Source organism: Falco peregrinus, chromosome 2 (assembly GCF_023634155.1).
Source record: "Falco peregrinus isolate bFalPer1 chromosome 2, bFalPer1.pri, whole genome shotgun sequence".
Taxonomy (NCBI): Eukaryota; Metazoa; Chordata; class Aves; order Falconiformes; family Falconidae; genus Falco; species Falco peregrinus.
In genome coordinates, this window is record NC_073722.1 from 79,330,604 (window position 1) to 79,348,352 (window position 17,749).

At 38.2% G+C, this 17,749-nt stretch overlaps 1 protein-coding gene across 5 annotated transcripts in view; it reads left to right on the forward strand.

Moving 5' to 3' along the window:
- GRIA2 (glutamate ionotropic receptor AMPA type subunit 2) overlaps positions 1-17,749 on the forward strand; it is a 96,486-nt gene that overhangs the window by 39,980 nt on the left and 38,757 nt on the right. For all 5 annotated transcript variants that reach the window (XR_008746039.1, XM_055797318.1, XM_055797315.1 and 2 more), the window contains exons 3-6: positions 3,686-3,925; positions 8,001-8,197; positions 12,403-12,456; positions 14,893-15,054. Coding sequence is in view for 4 of the 5 variants with exons in the window: in XM_055797318.1 (XP_055653293.1) it covers positions 3,686-3,925; positions 8,001-8,197; positions 12,403-12,456; positions 14,893-15,054 (653 nt within the window). In the remaining variant the exon portion in view is untranslated. The remainder of the gene's footprint in view (positions 1-3,685; positions 3,926-8,000; positions 8,198-12,402; positions 12,457-14,892; positions 15,055-17,749) is intronic.

Here is a 17,749-nt window from a genome sequence, read left to right on the forward strand (position 1 = left end):
GTTATGTCCTCACTTTCAAGATTTGTGTTAGAGTTTTTTCTCTCACATGCAGGTGGCCCTGGTTGAATTAAAATAAGGTTTATGTCTGTGTGGCAGGTTTCATAATAATTTTTACAACTTAAAATGGTTTTGCTTTTTATCATACTTTATATCGTGCTTTTATCGTACTATTTGTCAGGATTGTATATGTGTATGTGTGGAATTCATCTTTAAAGCTGAATTTTAAGCTACCTGTAAGTAGCTCGAACTGCAGTGGCTTGACTTACCCAGCTAGAGGTTGTGCTTTTTACCTGTCTCTTGCTTTGTCCAGGAGAGGAGATAAAAATTCCAGTTTTACCCATCTTCCCCAGGAGAAGACACATGCATGTAAGGCCTGATGATCTAACAGGTGTAAAGGTGATTAAATGGAGAGCCATTTGCTGTGTTAATCCAAGAGAACTGTTTGATCAGTAGGTAGTAAGTAACTAGTGAAAGAGGTGGGATGACTTTATGCCGTGTCAGGGAGGATGTTCAGTTTGAAAGAACAGTGGTTGTCTTCTGAGGAGAGTGGACTGGATGCACGTTTGTCGCATTGAAGGGGTACAGAACTCCTTCACCTGCTCACGTGCAGGCCATGGACATTAACAGGTCTGTCCGGTGGGCGGAAGGTGGAGTAACACCTCCTACCTGCTATGGGTTGACCCCAGCCGGCAGCTGTACGCTCACACAGCCACTCATTCCTCCCTGCCCCCAGCGGACAGAGGAAAGGACATGAAGAGCAAAAGTGAGAAGACTCGTGAGTCGAGAGAAGGACAGTTTAATAAGTGAAGGACAGAGAGAAAACAAGTGATGCAAAGGCAGTCACTCACCCCTTCCGACAAGCAGACCGATGTCCAGCAGGGTCCAAGCAGCAGCTACCTTGCAAGTCAGAGCCCCCCACCTTCTTCATCCTCTACCAGAGTTTTATGGCTGATAATGGTGTTACATGGCATGGGATATCCCTTTGACCAATTTGGGTCAACTGGTCTGTCTGTGTCCCCTCCGAGCTTCTTGCCTGCCCCCAGCCTACTCACTGGGGTGGGCAGAGGGAGAAACGAGCCTTGTTGCTGTGCAGGCACTGCTCAGAAACAGCTAAAACGCTGGTGTGCTAGCAATGCTGGTTTGGCCATAAATCCAAACAGCAGCACCGCGTGGGCCGCTATGTGGAAAGGGAACGCCATCCCAGCCAGACCCAGTACGTGACCACCTTTAATCCCAGTTCATGTTTGAAGCCTAGCATGAGTAATCTGGGCTCTGTTTTATTTGCCATCACAAATAATTGTGATGATTTGGAGGGAGATACTTTTTTTCCCCCCCCCAAGTGCAGTGTTTTTTGTTTTAAGTGGCAGTGGCGATCAGTGTAGTTACAGGGGTTCAGGACCCAGGACTGAGCCTGAACTAAAGCATCCCATGGCACAGGCGGGCCAGGCTCGGCCACCCCAAAGGTGCTTGGCACGTCCTGAGGGTCCAGATCTCCAGTGTCAGGACTGGGGGGGGGGGGGGGGGGGGGGGACGACACACAGGACCAAGACAGAGACTGGAGTACGGTGCTCCAAAGACCCAGGCTTTCCTCTGCTAGGGATTGCGGTGGCACTCCTGAGAAGGCCCCACCTGTGTTTTTCAGATTTTCTGGTGCAGGCAGCTGGCCCAGGTTGTTGGCTGTTGCAGGCAGTGTTGCATCATCTATGCCTAAAATCATTGCCCGGAGATTGGAGAAAAGGAGGAAGTGTGGCAGGAGATGTAATAGCATCTTGGGAGGTAGCAGTACTGGCATAAAACATCTTTATTTTTCAGTGATCCTGGGATGACACAGTTGCTGTCTCTGTCACCTTATATGCAGCATTAAAATGGTTTAATACAGAAGATCACAGCAGTGTGCTGGTAACAGTCTTCTGCAGAATTCTTGCCGAGGGTGCTTTATTTTAATGTGCTTTTTTGAAGGTGGATTATGAGACGTTAGTGCCTTTATTGTAGCAAGTTTAGAAAGTATTTATTTAGCCTTTGCAGATGGGAAACAATTGTTCATGAGTGTGTGGGGAGGCAGTGAGTTGGTTTTGTCTCAGTGAAAGCATAGTGATTTGGAATAGAAGAAGGAGTTCCAGTAACTTAAACAAGAAAAGCTATTCAGAAAATTCACAGCCTTCTTCAGAAACCTTGTTCAACATGAGCAGTGTTATACCCTTAAAGCACTTGAGATTAAATATTGGAACTTTACATACCACTTTGCAGTTGGAATGGAAGAGGTCTGACCATCTACTACCCTAGCCCTAGAAAACCCACAGCATCCTTTTGTAAAGGGGTATTACTCATCAAGTTTTTTAATGACTTGTATTCTCTCACCTGAGGTGAAATTGTGATCTAATTAAAATTGATAGGTGATAACTGTTGAAACTGGCAGACTCAGAATTTCACCTGTACCGTTTAGGTTCTTTTAATTGGAGTATAGAAATAATTAGGGTATCAGAGATGACTGTGGTAGCAAAGACAGATACGCAAAGCTAAGAAGAGAATAGCAATACACAAGAACAGGCATAAAGGCATGATTATTTTTTTAATTAAGATGCAATAACTTTAAAATACAAAACATTGTATTAATATTAACTCAAATCTGAGATTTTTTTAAAATAAGTGAACTTCTTTTTGTCCTTATGTGAATTGTATTCAAGGATCGGTGCACTAAATAGCTGGGCAAAATTAGCTTCAATGACACTGTTATTGCTGTCTATAAGCAGGTCAGGTGCAGCAGGGATTGCAGTGAGGCTGACTAGATGTTTTCTCTAGAAGGATGTCTCTTGGTCAAGGTGACTATGTGCAAACCAAAGAACCTACAGTGATAAAGGAGAATTAGAGATGAACATTTCCTTACTGTACCCTGGTTTTAGAACTTAGGCACTGGTATAGCCTGCAGTGTCAAAGAAGAGACTAACCCAGAACTAGCTTTTGTATACAGGCTGCGGTGGTCAGTAGCATCTGTCAATTGGCTTGAATTGTCTCCAGTGATAAAAAGTGAATAATCAGCGTGTTATTTACACCTATGGGCTTACATTTTCCGCAGCATGACTGCCAGTGTCATCCAGAAGGACCAGCTTTTGCCAAGTCCTACAAAGCAGGAATTAAAATAACACCTTCAAATGGAAGAGATTTAAACCAGATCAACTTCTTACTTTTCTGCTGTTAATAAACTTCCAGTTTTGGCTTTATACTTCAACAAATGGAAAGTTATTTAAGGTATTTTGCAAAAAGCTCAGTGAATCTTGACCTCAGAGCTAGTTTATTTTCAACATGACAAAAAATTATCTATTTCCATAATATGAGTGGTCATAATGACTCATTTTATAAACTACAGCTGCCACTGATGTTTGCATCACTATTCTTTATAGTATATGTTGAGTTTAAGAATAACTTGGTGAGTTTTGTTTCAAAATTAATTGTCTAGGAATATGAACCGCATCTCTGATTATTTTTTTGTTGTTGTTTCTAGTGGAAGCTGTTCCTGATTAATAATACTAACAACTAATAATCTCCATAGCAGAGTAATACTGTTTTCTCCTAGTATTTGTGTAACAGACATTTTCATTATTTCTCATAAATATATACATGATAGAGTTTTTAATAAATCTTCTGAAAAATTTCTCCCACCTAATTTTGTTTTCTTTCTCCCTCTTAGTCTGCTCCCAGTTTTCAAGAGGAGTCTTTGCTATTTTTGGATTCTATGACAAGAAGTCTGTAAATACCATAACATCATTCTGTGGGACTCTTCATGTCTCCTTCATAACTCCCAGCTTCCCAACAGATGGAACACATCCCTTTGTCATTCAGATGAGACCTGACCTCAAGGGAGCTCTTCTTAGCTTGATTGAATACTATCAGTGGACCAAGTTTGCGTATTTGTATGACAGCGACAGAGGTGAGATGTGGTACTTCTTATCTGCATGCTGTTTGCTAGAGGTATCTCACTGAAATGCTGGATTAGTACTAGAAAAGTAAATGAGGAATGTTTACCTGCAGCAAGTGTGTGTGCTTAATTGTGGAAACGAGCTTTTAGGACAGAAACAAAATTGTTTAAATGAGAATGAAATTATTACGGTATGTATTAATAGAATTGCAAGCATGTGCTGATAAGCAGTGTGAGATTAATTACATGTTGTAAAACTCTTCCTATAAAAAAAATTATTATTATTTTTTTAAAGAATCATCTAAGGAGGAAAGAAACCAACATCTGAGTGTGAAGGGCCATCTGCTTCCACAGATTTACTGCACACATGCAAAATCGATAGCTGGACACCAAGCAAGAATCTTGGTTGCAGTCCCTGCTTCTTTGGAGACTGCTTTTGATAAATACTTGAGTTCCTCTCCTCTGTTGAGCTTAGATTTTGTTGTTGTTGCTGATAAACCCAAATCCACTGCTTTTGGGCCATTTACTCTGTAGTACAGCCTTCTCAAGTCCTATGCCCTTTTATGGCTGTAGTAATAATATATCAGTTTATGAACTAGGGAAAAATCACTTGCAAATTGTGGTGTATTTATTAGTTTTATGAGAAGAAGTAGCATTATACAGAAGTAGGGTTTTTTTTAACTGCCCTTTCTGGAATGCCGTTGTTGTAATTTTGTTATCAGATGCTACTCACTTAGTAGTCCTTGGCTAACTTTTTTCTATTCTTATCTTTTCCTCTTCCTCTTAAAAAGGCTATTTTTGAGGGCTGCCTGTTCGTTGGTCAGAGTTGAATATTAAGTGCATGTTCAATGGTGAGGTGCCACTAGATTTAAAGGATGGCTATACCGCTCCATGGCTTGTTAAGTAAGGGGGGTGACGTTAGATTCTCTGCGTTTTGATGCCATTTTATACATTATGTTGTTCAGAAACCGAACAACTGAACAACTCAAGACAGTTCTTTATCACTGTTGTAAGTACTAAAGTTAGAAAAACTTACACTGGTGTGTAGCCTCCCAACAGTAATGTCATGTGGAACAATGAACCCTCAGCCTATTTCTCTGGCAGATTCTTTTCGAGTGCACATTAGAATCAGAAACATTCAGCTTTTTTAGAAAGGACAGATGTAAAACTACTTGCTTAGCCAATACTCTGTCAATCAGCTAGCAGTGTGCAGTACATGACCTGCCTGTGATTTATATTTAGGAAGTGCTGAAAAACTCCTAGTTCTTCTTGTGAGCTGCGCTGGCTGAACCTGGCCAGGAATAACAGCATGAAATTGTTATTTGTAGTCACCCTTTGGTTATGCCTTTTTTTCTTATTTGTTTGTTTTAATTGTCGCAAGGCACCCCAGTGATAACAAGCTCCAAGGCATGAACCTCCTACCTTTATGTTGAGTAAATGGTTGCTCCTCAGTGCTCCCGCTGATTGCACAAGGTTAACCTGCAGAGTCAAGCAGTATGTAGTCAGCAACCCTGACATCAGACCCTGAGTACACAGGGTCCACAATTCCTCTAAACACTTTTGCCTAAGTGTTAATGTAGTGACAGTGACATATATTTAAGGCACGATATATAATTTAAAATGGTTCCACCTTCAGAAGTGAGCTAAAAAAGGCAAAGAAACTTATTCATGGAAGCTGTGAAAGCTAGTAGGAGTTAGTTTGACTTATTTAAAAAGAATCTTTTATTGCTACTTTTACAGCTCCTCTGTGGTTAAGGGCCGACTGGTTGAAGTGCAGGGCAGTTTCATGTCTCGTTCCTGTCTGTAAGAAGCGAGGCCGTTCAGTATGTGCATGTCCAAGCTGTTACTGCCTTACTACAGCAGTTGCTTTCATATAATGTGGATTAGTGTCCTCTTCCCTCCTTGCCTTCTCTGTATGGCCAGTACTAAACAGTGGGTTCTGGAAAAAGTTGTGACATTATTGGAGGATTCTATCTGTAACAGACTTGCTAATTTGCTCAGCCTTTGCAGAGGTTTGGGCAGGTGAGGTTCCCAAGCAGAAGTTTTCCTGCAGTTTAAAAAAAGGATGGTGGAGTTTTCTCCTCTGCAGAGCCCCGTTTCTGTTACCACTCTCCAGACAATTCCAAGTCCACAGAAGTATTACTGTGAATGCTTTTTTTGTTTGTTTTTCTTTTTTTTCTTTTTTTTTTTTTTTTTTTTTTTTGCAATATGTTACTGCCATTGGAATAAACTAAGCTATATGAGGATGACAAATCTGCCTCCTGTAAGAAATCCAGGAAACCATTTGACATCTCTGCAGAGAGCACCCCAAGAAAAGGTAGCCCCTAGGAAAAATGGAAGATCAGAGGAATACAATATAGAAACATTTAGTAATGGATAGTATTAAATTAGTAGGGGCTATTAATGTTATGCCTAACTGAGATTCTGTTTAACTCTGAGGAAACATACAGTTGGATTGGAGGGCCTGAAATCTACAAAATGAGATCTGCAGCAATGCTACAGATTATATCTGTTTCAGTTTGGGATTCAGTTTTTTGGTTTTGGGGGTTTTTTTTGTGGGTTTTTTTATATAATTACCTTTTAAAACATTATTTTGAGATATAGACTTAATTGTAGGGCTTTTTAATGTTTTAAGATATTCCCTATATCTTTTAGTTTGCTTCCATTATCTTTCCTTTTTAGCATGAGTTCTCCACATTTAATTTTAACTTAAGCAGTTCATATGTACCCTTGGACTGTAGTTATCTGTTATTTTAAAATAAATATTCATTGCATGACATACAAAACTTCCTATCAGTCTTCTTTAAGGATGACATGGAAAACCAGAACTCTTTGAGATAGTAATTGAATCTATGCTTTTGGAAGCCTTCCATTTTCTGCCTTCGCTGATGACCAGTCTTGTGTAGTGCTGTATGTCATTACCATTTTCACTGATAAAGCTCAACTGCTAAACACTGACTAATCTTAATTTAATGATGTATTTACAAACTATAAGATAAAAGAATTCTTATTGCTTTATTTCTATGTTTATGGGCATAACCGCTATTATTTCTCATGAGAGCTATACCTGAAGCTTCCTTTACATACTAAGTCAGAAATTTGTCTCAAAGAAATGACTCCTGGTATTCTGTGGTTTCAAGAGAGATGAATGTGCGAAAATGTCAATTGGCTTGTGAGAAAGTCTGATTTTCTTTTTTCTATAATACTGTCTGCTATCCTTAAAATTGCTCTCTAGAATTCTGTACAAGTCTAATTACAAGTCTAATTCCTGTACTGCTGGAAATTGTTAAAATGGTATTTGTTGTATAGCAGAAATTAATTCCCAGCACTAATTTTCATGTTTCTATACTCCGTTACTTAATCCTTGAAAAGGAAAACCAGTCAAGTAAAATCTTCACTGATGTTACAATATATTGTAGGCAGTTGCAGCTGCACAGACATCCCAGCTTCCTGGCAGGAACATGCCAAAAGGATGCAATGGAAGCAAACTTCTGTAGACTGCTTGTAGGCATTAGCATTGAGCCTGCTATCTATATGAAAAATATATCTTGGGATATCTTTCAGAATCAGGGATATAATTGTAGGCAACAGAAATAATAACTCCATTAGCACTACTGCCGAACATGGGAATTCTGCCATAGACTTCAGCGAGGTCTGGTTTAAGTACAGTCCTGCGCAGGCACTGAGAACAAAAGCAGTTCAATGGCATTTCATGATAAGCAGCTGATCCTCTTGCTGTAATTGGATCACTTGTCTCCTAGAAGACCTCTCTCCCAGCATGTGGAATGCCATCAGTGGATCAGTGAAACTGGCAAAATCCCATTCTGAAGAAGGCTGAAGTAAACCCAAAATGCTGTCATTACAAGGCTCTGCCCTGATTCCTTATAGCGAAGTAAATAGAAATTTTATGCAGTAAGAACTGATTGGGCCCGCACATATCTTCATTTCTGAGTCCTAACAATGTGTGACAGGTCAAACAGTCTACAAGGAAGTCTTAAATAAGTAATCTCATAAATCATATTCTAGAAGCTTGTTATTCCTGAAGTTTTATCATTTGTATCTTCTGTTTTCTTGTGTGCTTCACTAGGCTTATCAACATTGCAAGCTGTGCTGGATTCTGCTGCTGAAAAGAAATGGCAAGTGACTGCTATCAATGTAGGAAATATTAACAATGACAGAAAAGATGAAACTTATCGTTCATTGTTTCAAGATCTAGAGGTAAAAAAGGAAAGGCGAGTGATTTTGGACTGTGAGCGCGATAAAGTCAACGACATTGTTGATCAGGTTTGCTATTCTCTGTTCTTCAGTGACAGCAGCTAGCTATATTCTATAAGTAAAAAAGAGTTCATTTCTCTTGATCCTTTTTTTGATTATTGTGCATCATTTGGAAGTGACAGGTTTGTATTGAGGACCACGTTTATATCGGGCAGAAAGTGAATATACAAACCCTGTAATCCCTCCCTTTGCTCAAAGGCAAGATAATTTTAGCTGGATGATCCCATACGGGTTTAAATCCTGATTATTTTTTTAAATCTCATTAAGGCTATTCTACAACCTAAGTAGTATACTATATTTTATGTAGCTGATACGCTATTATATATGCTGCATTATAAATAGTTATGTTATGTCTAGGGATTAGTTCTCCTGATACCTGGAAAGCGTTTTCTACTTTTAAAGTTCTTTCCAAGAACCTTTTACAACTTGGGAAGGCTGTATCAACAGCTTCTCTTCTCCATTTAACTCCTTTCCTAATTCATGTCTTTAACTTTTTTGTCATTTGTGCTGTCCTTGGGGGTCTCCCTCTTAAACTGTGTTAACCAATATTTTATGCTGTTTTCCATAACTAAGGCCTCCTGAGCTTTAAACAGAACAGAAAAATGTCTCCTCTCCACCCAGAGATATACTAAATTTTACTTATTTTATATTTTCATAACAGCATCACAGTACTCTGATTCAAATTACTGCATTACCTTCAAATCCACCTCTTCAGTCCTAGTATCTAAGGTCTCGCTGTCTCTGTATCTCCCTTCTTTTTGTGCATGCAGAGTATCAATGTAAATTATAAGGATAGCTCGCTGCTGGCTTGAGCTTGACATGTGAGCCTGTGCAGCTTCTGTAGGGATATATCATCAGATTGTAGATTTATTGATTTGAAGCTTTTTTGAAAGGCTGCTTGTTTTGATCTTTGTTACGAAGGTCGTTACATTTTGGAAAGGCTCAGACAATAAGCAGCGTCTTAAATGGAGTACGTTGTATTTGCCGGTTTTATTTGGAATTCATATCTACAAACTGTTTTTCTAATATTCAAGATCAATTTGAATTTGATCCTGTTCTCTAGAGCATTTGCAGCCTCCCTATCAACTGCAGTTTTTTAATATCATTTTTTCTGACTTGTTACTCTTGTCAAGAAATGTACTGAGTAGAGCAATGCTTGAGAGAAACAGTGCTTGCAGGTCGTCTTCAGCTGGTTCTGTGTGGCTTTTCAGATTGTTGTTCATTTACTTGACTGTGAATTTTTGTCTTGACCATGTTCCCTTAAGAGCCTGTAATGCTGTCATACAGGACACAAGCCTTAGTAGACTTAAGATATGTCACACCTGTAGTTTCCTCATTATCTGTTAGGCTAACTACTATGCCAAGGAAAGGAAAGAAATTACTTTGACATATTTTGATTGTGACAAGACTATACTGACTGTTTATCAACTTATTATCCTATAGATTCTTTTAAAATTAAGTATGTACTATTCATTATAATCTCTTCCTTGATATGAAAGTTTGACTATAAATTTCTTCAGTTTCTCCTTTTACTGTTTTTTAAAGATGAGAATCCACTTTACCCTTGTTACCACTAATTTTTGTGGTCTTTGTTTATTTAGTAGCAGACCTATTTTTTTATTTGGCTGTTTCTTATTTTGATTGCAGCTCTGGGTTATTTTTCTTGCCCTAATTGCACTTTGATAGATTCTGCCTTGTTTTGAGTCTTAGATTTTCTCAGTTTATCCCTGCAGACTTGTGCTACTCATTAAGCATACAGATGGATAAACTTTCATTTCTGCCGTTTTGATTTGTAAGGTTATTGAAGGATTCTAGATAACTGGATCAGCCACGTAAGTCAGTTAATATCATTCCAATTAGTTGTTCTCCTAAAAATTGTTTACTGCTATGCCCCAGAATACGGTCTCTTAAACTGCTGTCAGCTGTCTCATGGGTTTACCCTTGAAACTCTCTTTGCAAGACACCCTAGCATTTTCTGGAGTTTGGTCTGGTTTTAAGTCTGTTATCCTTACACTATGTTTCTGTAACTTCCCTTCCTTATATAAAAAGGTAAACCCACTTTCAATTTTTCAAGTAGCCTACAATAAAATTTAAAATAACAGTTTCTTTATTAATTTCCTCCATCTCTTAAAATGAAGATCTGTGCTGAATAATTAATTTCTTGGCCTGTGAGTATCCTTTGTGTTCTTCTGAATTTCTTATCTAAAAGCACAATATGTACTTCAAGTCTTGCTTTGCCACCAAATTTATTCTTTAAAATCCTTAAAATTCCTGCCCCAAAAAACCCCTCAGCAATTTCCTTCTTTTCATGAGGGTGCCTGAAGTAGACCTTTTCTGTCAGTATCCCTTTTCTTTTTCTGTGTATTTTTACTGAAGGGCATACAACAGGCTTTCTATTGACCAGTTTTTTCTTGAATACTGAAGTATGATTTGCATTCTTGATATACCCAGAGAGGAGCAGCTTCTTCACTTTCTTCCATGCTTTCTATTCTTAAACCTGTCGTAGTGCTGTGTTTTATCCCACTGATGCTTTTAAGTTGTGGTGGAAACGTCAGGTTCACCCAGTTACGCTCTGTAGTCCTTGCATCTTTGTATAGACACGTTTGCAAAGCTGCTTCATCATTCTTGTTTGTTGTCTCACCTTATAGTTTCTCTTCCAGATTTCAATGATTTATGTAAGTTGAAGTTGAAAAATATTTCAGTTCCCCAGCTCTCCTCAGACTAGACTCTTCTCTGATTTGGCAGGTCAGTGTTGCCATGCTCTTTATTATATAGGTGCTCTCTCTCCTCAGCCAGCTTCTTTTGCAGAATCTCACTTGCCCCAATAACATCCTTTGAGCAGCTGTGCCATTACTGCCACTTCTTGTCTATCCCTGCTTGAGATGCTAGTCTAAACCAGGGACACCTTTTGTATCCACAGCTCCTTCATCATGGCTTTTGGAGCCACCACCAAATTTTCTTGGAGTTTTAACTGGCAGCATCCTTAGTGTGCCTGTGGATGAGTGGCACAGGGTAATATTTTAGAAAGCTGTATTGATGAAACAGTACCCAGTGGCAGTTAGAGCAGCCTTACTAACCATTGAGCCAAGGACTTGCAGCTACTGGTCATTTTCTCAGATACCAATGACAAAGAAGCATTTTACGCAGAAGAGCTCATCTCTTTGGTCTACCTGCAACGCTTTTAGAAGCAGCAGCTGCATCAGTACATCTGTATGTAGCTCTTAAACATTTTAATAACTAATGAGTTTTAAGTAGTCTGAACCAGGTTCCTGTTTTAGAATAATTAGGTTCATATATCATGTAAATATGGAGCTCAGAAAAGGAATAATTGAATAACTTCTGTGGCCTATGTAACGTGATCCCTCTCAGCCTCTAACTCTAGTAATGTAAAACTTAGTCTTAAACACTGCCTTCAGTTATATTTCCGTAACTTCATTAAAGCAAGTATGTGCAATGTAGTTCACTACTAGCCTGATGTAAGCTACAAGATACCTACCCTGAATATTTTAGTTATATGTTAAGTGAGAAAATGACTCATCCTCTCTTGATCTAAATTGTTCTCATTGTTCAAAAGATGGAAGAAACCTCTAGAGTCCTCTTATCTCCCACATCCTTTCTCTGCAAATGTTTTGCTTCAAACATAGTCTTAATTAGGCTTATTTGGGAGAAGAATCCCTGCTACATGCCTGCCAGTAGAGACTGCTGAGAAACCACCAGCTGGCTTTGAGGGAGATTATGAGGAGGCCTCAGGGCAATAAACAACAATTTGAACTTTAAAAGACTTCCTCATAATGTAGATGCTTTCATTAATGTCAGTGGGCTTTTAAACTTTTTCTAGTTCAAGGAACATTACAATTCTGCTACAAAGGGATCAGAACCCAAGCAGGAATCTCTGAGGCAGCGTTCCTACTGCGTGAGGCCCGTTCCTCCTGTCCAGGTTGTGCCTTTAATACACAGTGTAGTAATTAGCATTCAGCTCCTCGGTTTACAGATCTTGGGACTTGGACTTCAACGTGACATATTGCCACCAGCAGAGAGTATGTTCAATGGCGTATTAGGTAAAATAAAAAGTAAAGCGCTGAACAAACTCAGTATTGTATGCCATAAAGCTCATAACTGGCTTTTACATCATACTGTGTTTTGTAGTTTTTATGTCTCTGTCCACAATCCAGGTGAACATTCTCTATTACGGCTGTATTTCTTCTTTTTTATAGGTTATCACAATTGGTAAACATGTTAAAGGATACCATTATATCATTGCAAATCTGGTAAGCATTTTTAATATTTAAAATACCTGTATTATTCATTTTACTGTTTACGGAAACACATCAACTAGTGTTTTGCTTTAAATGCATTTTAGAAAACAGAGAAAAGCTAAAAAATGCGTGTGTTCAGATGGTACTTGTTTTATTGACTGAGTCTTCTCAGGGCTTAAATGCTTCCTGTAATATTCCCATCAATGGGGGCTCAGCACCTTCCGTAGAGCTTCATCCCTTTTGCTACATACTGTAGAAGTAGGGTATGGAAATCAGAAAAATAACTTTCTGCGTTACAGGTTGATGGATTCATTCAGCAAATTGATATTTCTTCTCTTACTTGGAAAGTACTTAAAAATAAAAGTTCTCGGCTTTCATTCTGCTAGACTAGTGAGTCTCAGCTTTACACATCTTCATTCCTCAGATGTGCTTGGTAATCAGTTTGAATCAATCTTTTCTTGACATAAGTGATCCGACAGTATAGCTAATAGTGTTCTTGAGGGGGGAAGTTCAGGAAATTCACTGAATTCTGTCAAGGTAACTTTTTTTTTAAAAAAAAAAATGTGTCTAAACGTGAAGGGCTATTTTACTGACATTACAGTCAACAACAGTTATTTACTGAAGCTGAGGAATCTAATCCAATGTTTTTTTTGTAACAGACAAAGCAAGTTCTGCAGGCTTGAATTTTAGTTTTTCTGTTCCAGAAAAGAGTTGTGGGGATTGCATGGTGTGAGTGCCTCTAAATATTTTTTTTTATCATTTATTCTTGGACTGTGATAGTGTTTGATATAAATTCCAGCAGGGCCGAGAGTGCTATAATTTACACTCTGTTTTCCATACCTCTTTGAGGGGCCTGAGGAAACAGAATAACCATAGTATGTCTACTGCGCTTCAAAAATAACCCATCTCCTCCCAACCTTTGCTAAGAACACTTCCCCCCTTCAGGCGGGCAGGATTCTGAGGAATCACGTATATCACTAGACAGGGGCAAAGAAGCATTATACTCTAAAGGCCTCTTTAAAACCGGAACAGTGGGGTTTCATTTTTTTTATTTATTAACTAATTTTTAGGATAAAGAAGTTAAGGTACTGATATTCACAAAGCACCCATAAAATTCTTATAAAATTTGAAAAATCCCCTAACTGTTAGTTGATTGTATTTTGCATTGCAAATGTTGTATAAATAGCATTTTGAGTCTTAAGGGAAATTAACAGTTTAGAAAAATTGCCTAGTGTATTTCGTTATGTTAACTGGTTGCTATTTTAGCCATTGCTATAAGTTTGTAACAGTAAGCCCATAAGATCTAAAATTTACTGAATCTTGTATTGTTAAGCTGTTTAACACCATATTTGCTTCCTACAGACTTATACAGTTTAAATGCAAATTTTGTAGATCTTTTGTATAATATAGTATAAAATATATATGGTAATGATTTTTAAACTGTGTTTTTCTCTGTCAGAGAGGAAACTTATCTAGTACTTGTTCATATGCCATCTTCTTCACTGGATCTACATTCTTTCTTCTTTTCTTGACTGTAATAGTGTGCTCCTCCAGTCTGATCAGTCAGTCAAGAAACTGATCTATTTTAAGAATAAAACATGCTGACAGATGGAGAAGAGGTCATATTATAAAATGAATGTTCCTGTTCAAACATCAAGCTCACAATAATAAACTGAAGCTCACAAGCTCACAAAAAAAACCTGAAGAAAGTTTTGTGATCCCTGTAGAAGTGTCTGTATTAGCATGTATTAGCATGCAGCAACACATCATTGATGAGTGTCATTAATATGCAATAATTAAAGAGCACCTCGTATAGCAATTGTAGCAACTTCTGATCATGTGGTCTGAAGTTGCTGCTTCTTTTTATGTCCACTCAGAGCATTTATTTAAACTGAAGTGTATGTAATCAGTATTTAATGTAAATTAATTCGTATGATTATTTGGGACAAGTTAAAACAGAACATGGAGAACAAAACGTATGTACTGTTTGCAAGAATGAGAAGTAGTTCTTCATACTGGAGGGAGGAGGCAGGGGATGGGACGTCCTTCCACATGCTTTAGTGTTCCTAAGAGGACCCAACGGTGGCTGTAACTATTTCTGGCTAAAACTTGCTTGCCTGACTTACTCATGTCAGTGTTCCCTTTCTCACTGAAGCAGTTCCATTGAAATTAACAGGATTGTTTAGGAAACTAAGCATGGCAAGGACAGATCCACTCAGCTCTTGCTCTGTAAAGGTATATGTCTAGTGAGCAACAAGAGGCATTGCTGGCTGGCAGAGCTGATGGCTTAATCCTGGCAGACCAGGATTTAAACTTGGATCCTGTTTGAGGAAATTGTTGGCTTACACTTCTGCAGTAGAAGTCATATGGTAACTCTTTATTTGTATATACTATTGAGAGATCTGCCAAAACTGTTGGAATAACAGACGTAATGTTTTCTGTGCCCAGGGATTTACCGATGGAGATTTGTCCAAAATTCAGTTTGGAGGAGCTAACGTCTCAGGATTTCAGATAGTTGACTATGATGATCCTCTAGTGTCAAAATTTATACAACGTTGGTCAACGCTGGAGGAAAAAGAATATCCTGGTGCACACACTAGTACGATTAAGGTATGTCTTACATTTGTTTTAACCATGACAGGTGTACAGGATAGGAGGGAACTGGTATAGAAGGACAAGAGACAGAGAAAACCCTTCAAAACTAGCAGTGCCAACACAGTTTTATATTTCTCTGGGGTATTTTTAACGTTCTCTTTCATAAGACTAGTTTAGCAAAGATACTGCACTGTCAAAAATGTCTAAGACAACTTCGGGTTTTCTTGTGTCGCTGTAACTCTGCACCTGACAGCTTGTTAGGTAATTGTTTTGGATGTGATGATATACTAAGTATCTACTGACTTTTTTTGGTTTTCATCATTCTCTATGTTTGAAATGTTTTAAAGGCAAATATGCAGTCGTATGTAGGCTTCCAGGGAGCACAGATCTCGTGCTTCCTGATACAACATAATCTCCCAAAGAAGTAGTAAGACAGTTGCTTTGAGACAGATGCCTAAATTTTTAAAATGAAATGTTATGCCTGTGATACAGAATCATGGTCTGGTTTCAGGCCTGAGTGACATAAGATGTGACATGGGGCAAGCAGTTAAACGTCCTTACCTCAGCTTTCCCTCTGGATAAAACCAGGATAACAGTACCTTCTTACCTTCTGTAACCATTATGAGGGTCAGTTAGTGCTTGCAAGACTTTAAAAAAAATAATGCTATTTTAATGCTAAATAATTCTTCTTTCAAGTAATACAGTCAGAAATTTTATTAAGAATGTGTATACTTAAATAACTCTAAAACGACAGATAGAAGACAGATAAATGGCAAATGTTTTAGGCATAACATTTTTGGTACTACAGTTTGAACATGAAGCATATTCTTGATTTATAATGGGATGCATAAGAAGTTTCAGGAAGGAACAGAAGAACCATTTTTGAAATTCTTGGAACAAAAATCCTTTAAAGCACGCAACCTTCATTTAAAGTAAAAAATAAAGTTTGTAGGTTCCTTTTTTCTGAGGTCAAATTTGGGGGTGAATCAGTCAAAGCTAAGATTTGTCTGGGTTTTTTTGTATTTTAAAATCTTTGACAGAATAAGTGAATTTCTCCTTTGAACTTTGACAATATAAACTAGTGCCTGTCATGCCTTTAAATACATGTAATATATGTATTGCTTTCATTTAGGCAAAAGGGAAAGGATGTGGCTGTAGGTGATTAATACAATTCTTCTGTCTCTCTGATTCTTGAGTGTCCAAATCTACCTGCCTACCTACCAATGTTGCAGAATCAGAGTCTGGAAATAATCACAGTTAAATGAATGACTAAAGTAAAAAAGTCTAACTGAAACTAAGATGCAGTTTTTCTCATTGATAGAAAAATAAATCGGTGGGACACAGTGCTAAGGGTTCTGGTACTTCTGGTATTAGTTACAGTAGGGGGGAAATTGCATGTGTGTTAGATAAGATGAAGTGGTTGCAATGTTTTAGTATAGCATCGAAACCTCTAACTTTGTCACAGGTATTCCCTTTATTTCTTCCTTGATAGGTCCCTTCAATTCTGCTAGAAATTCAAAGGGTTGAAGGACAGTACTTGGAATATCTTATGTTTTTGGGGTTAAATTCAATGAAAAAGGCTGATCTGTCTTCCTTTATATATATAGTCTGACCGAGGAGTATACAGGATTGTACTGATATTCAGTCCAGAGACTGAGACATGTAAAACTATCAGATAATTTATAAATGGTAGAGGCATTGATAGGTGGAAAAACGTGGATGTATATTGCAATGTTTGCAGATTGGTTGTATCAGTTACAGTATTTCTTTGTGTACCTTTCTATCTCTTGCCCTTATACACATATTACTTGTCATTTTTGCCTGCCATTACGTATAAGGACAGAGATATGTCACATTTCATTCCCGTCCTTGAGGGAGCTAGAGGCAGGGCAGAATCATAGAAATCATAGAACAGGGCAAGAAAGGTCTTAGAGCAGTCAGTCACCCAGCCCATCCTTGCTGCCTGGAGGCAGGATCAGATGTACCTGTGCAGTTCCTGTGGATAGTGATTTCACAGCTTCCCCAAGTGTTCTATTTCAAAGCTTAAATAGTCTTATTTTCTTGGTTTTGTCTAACCTAAATCATCCATTATGTTGCCTAATGCATTACACCTTTATCTGTTTCTAATGGATATGAGGAAGTTCTGTCCTTCTGTATTTAAAGATGGCTGCCATATTTGTCCTTGATTTCCTTCCTGCTAAACTAAATAATCCCTTTTCCTTTGAATTTTCTGCTCTCAGATCCTGTTTGTCATTTTGCTTTGAAACCTTTCTAATTGGTACCCGTTGTCTTTGAAATGCCAGACTGGGTACTGCACTGCATCTGAATGCTGTGCTGTAGAAATCAAAATAATGGCTTCATGTATCTCAGAGACAGTACTCTTTTCAGGGATTCCTTTTGTGTTACTCTTCCCCACCCCCCCATTTCCACCCCCCTTTTGTAAAAAAAAATAAATTCTTCCCCTTCCCCCCATTTGTTGAAATATATTTATCATGAGATACACGCTAACATCTAGATCTCTTTCTGCATTGCTTTTCTGAACTGCTGCCAATTTAGATGGTCTCATACCATATCTGTGCACTTGATCATTCCTTTAAAGTACTGGATTTTTCATCTGTTGTTGTTGAATTGCATTCCCTACCTGTCCTTTGTGAACATGCCATTCCTTTCTGTATTAATACTTTAGCCATGTTGGTTATCCTTTGCTTCT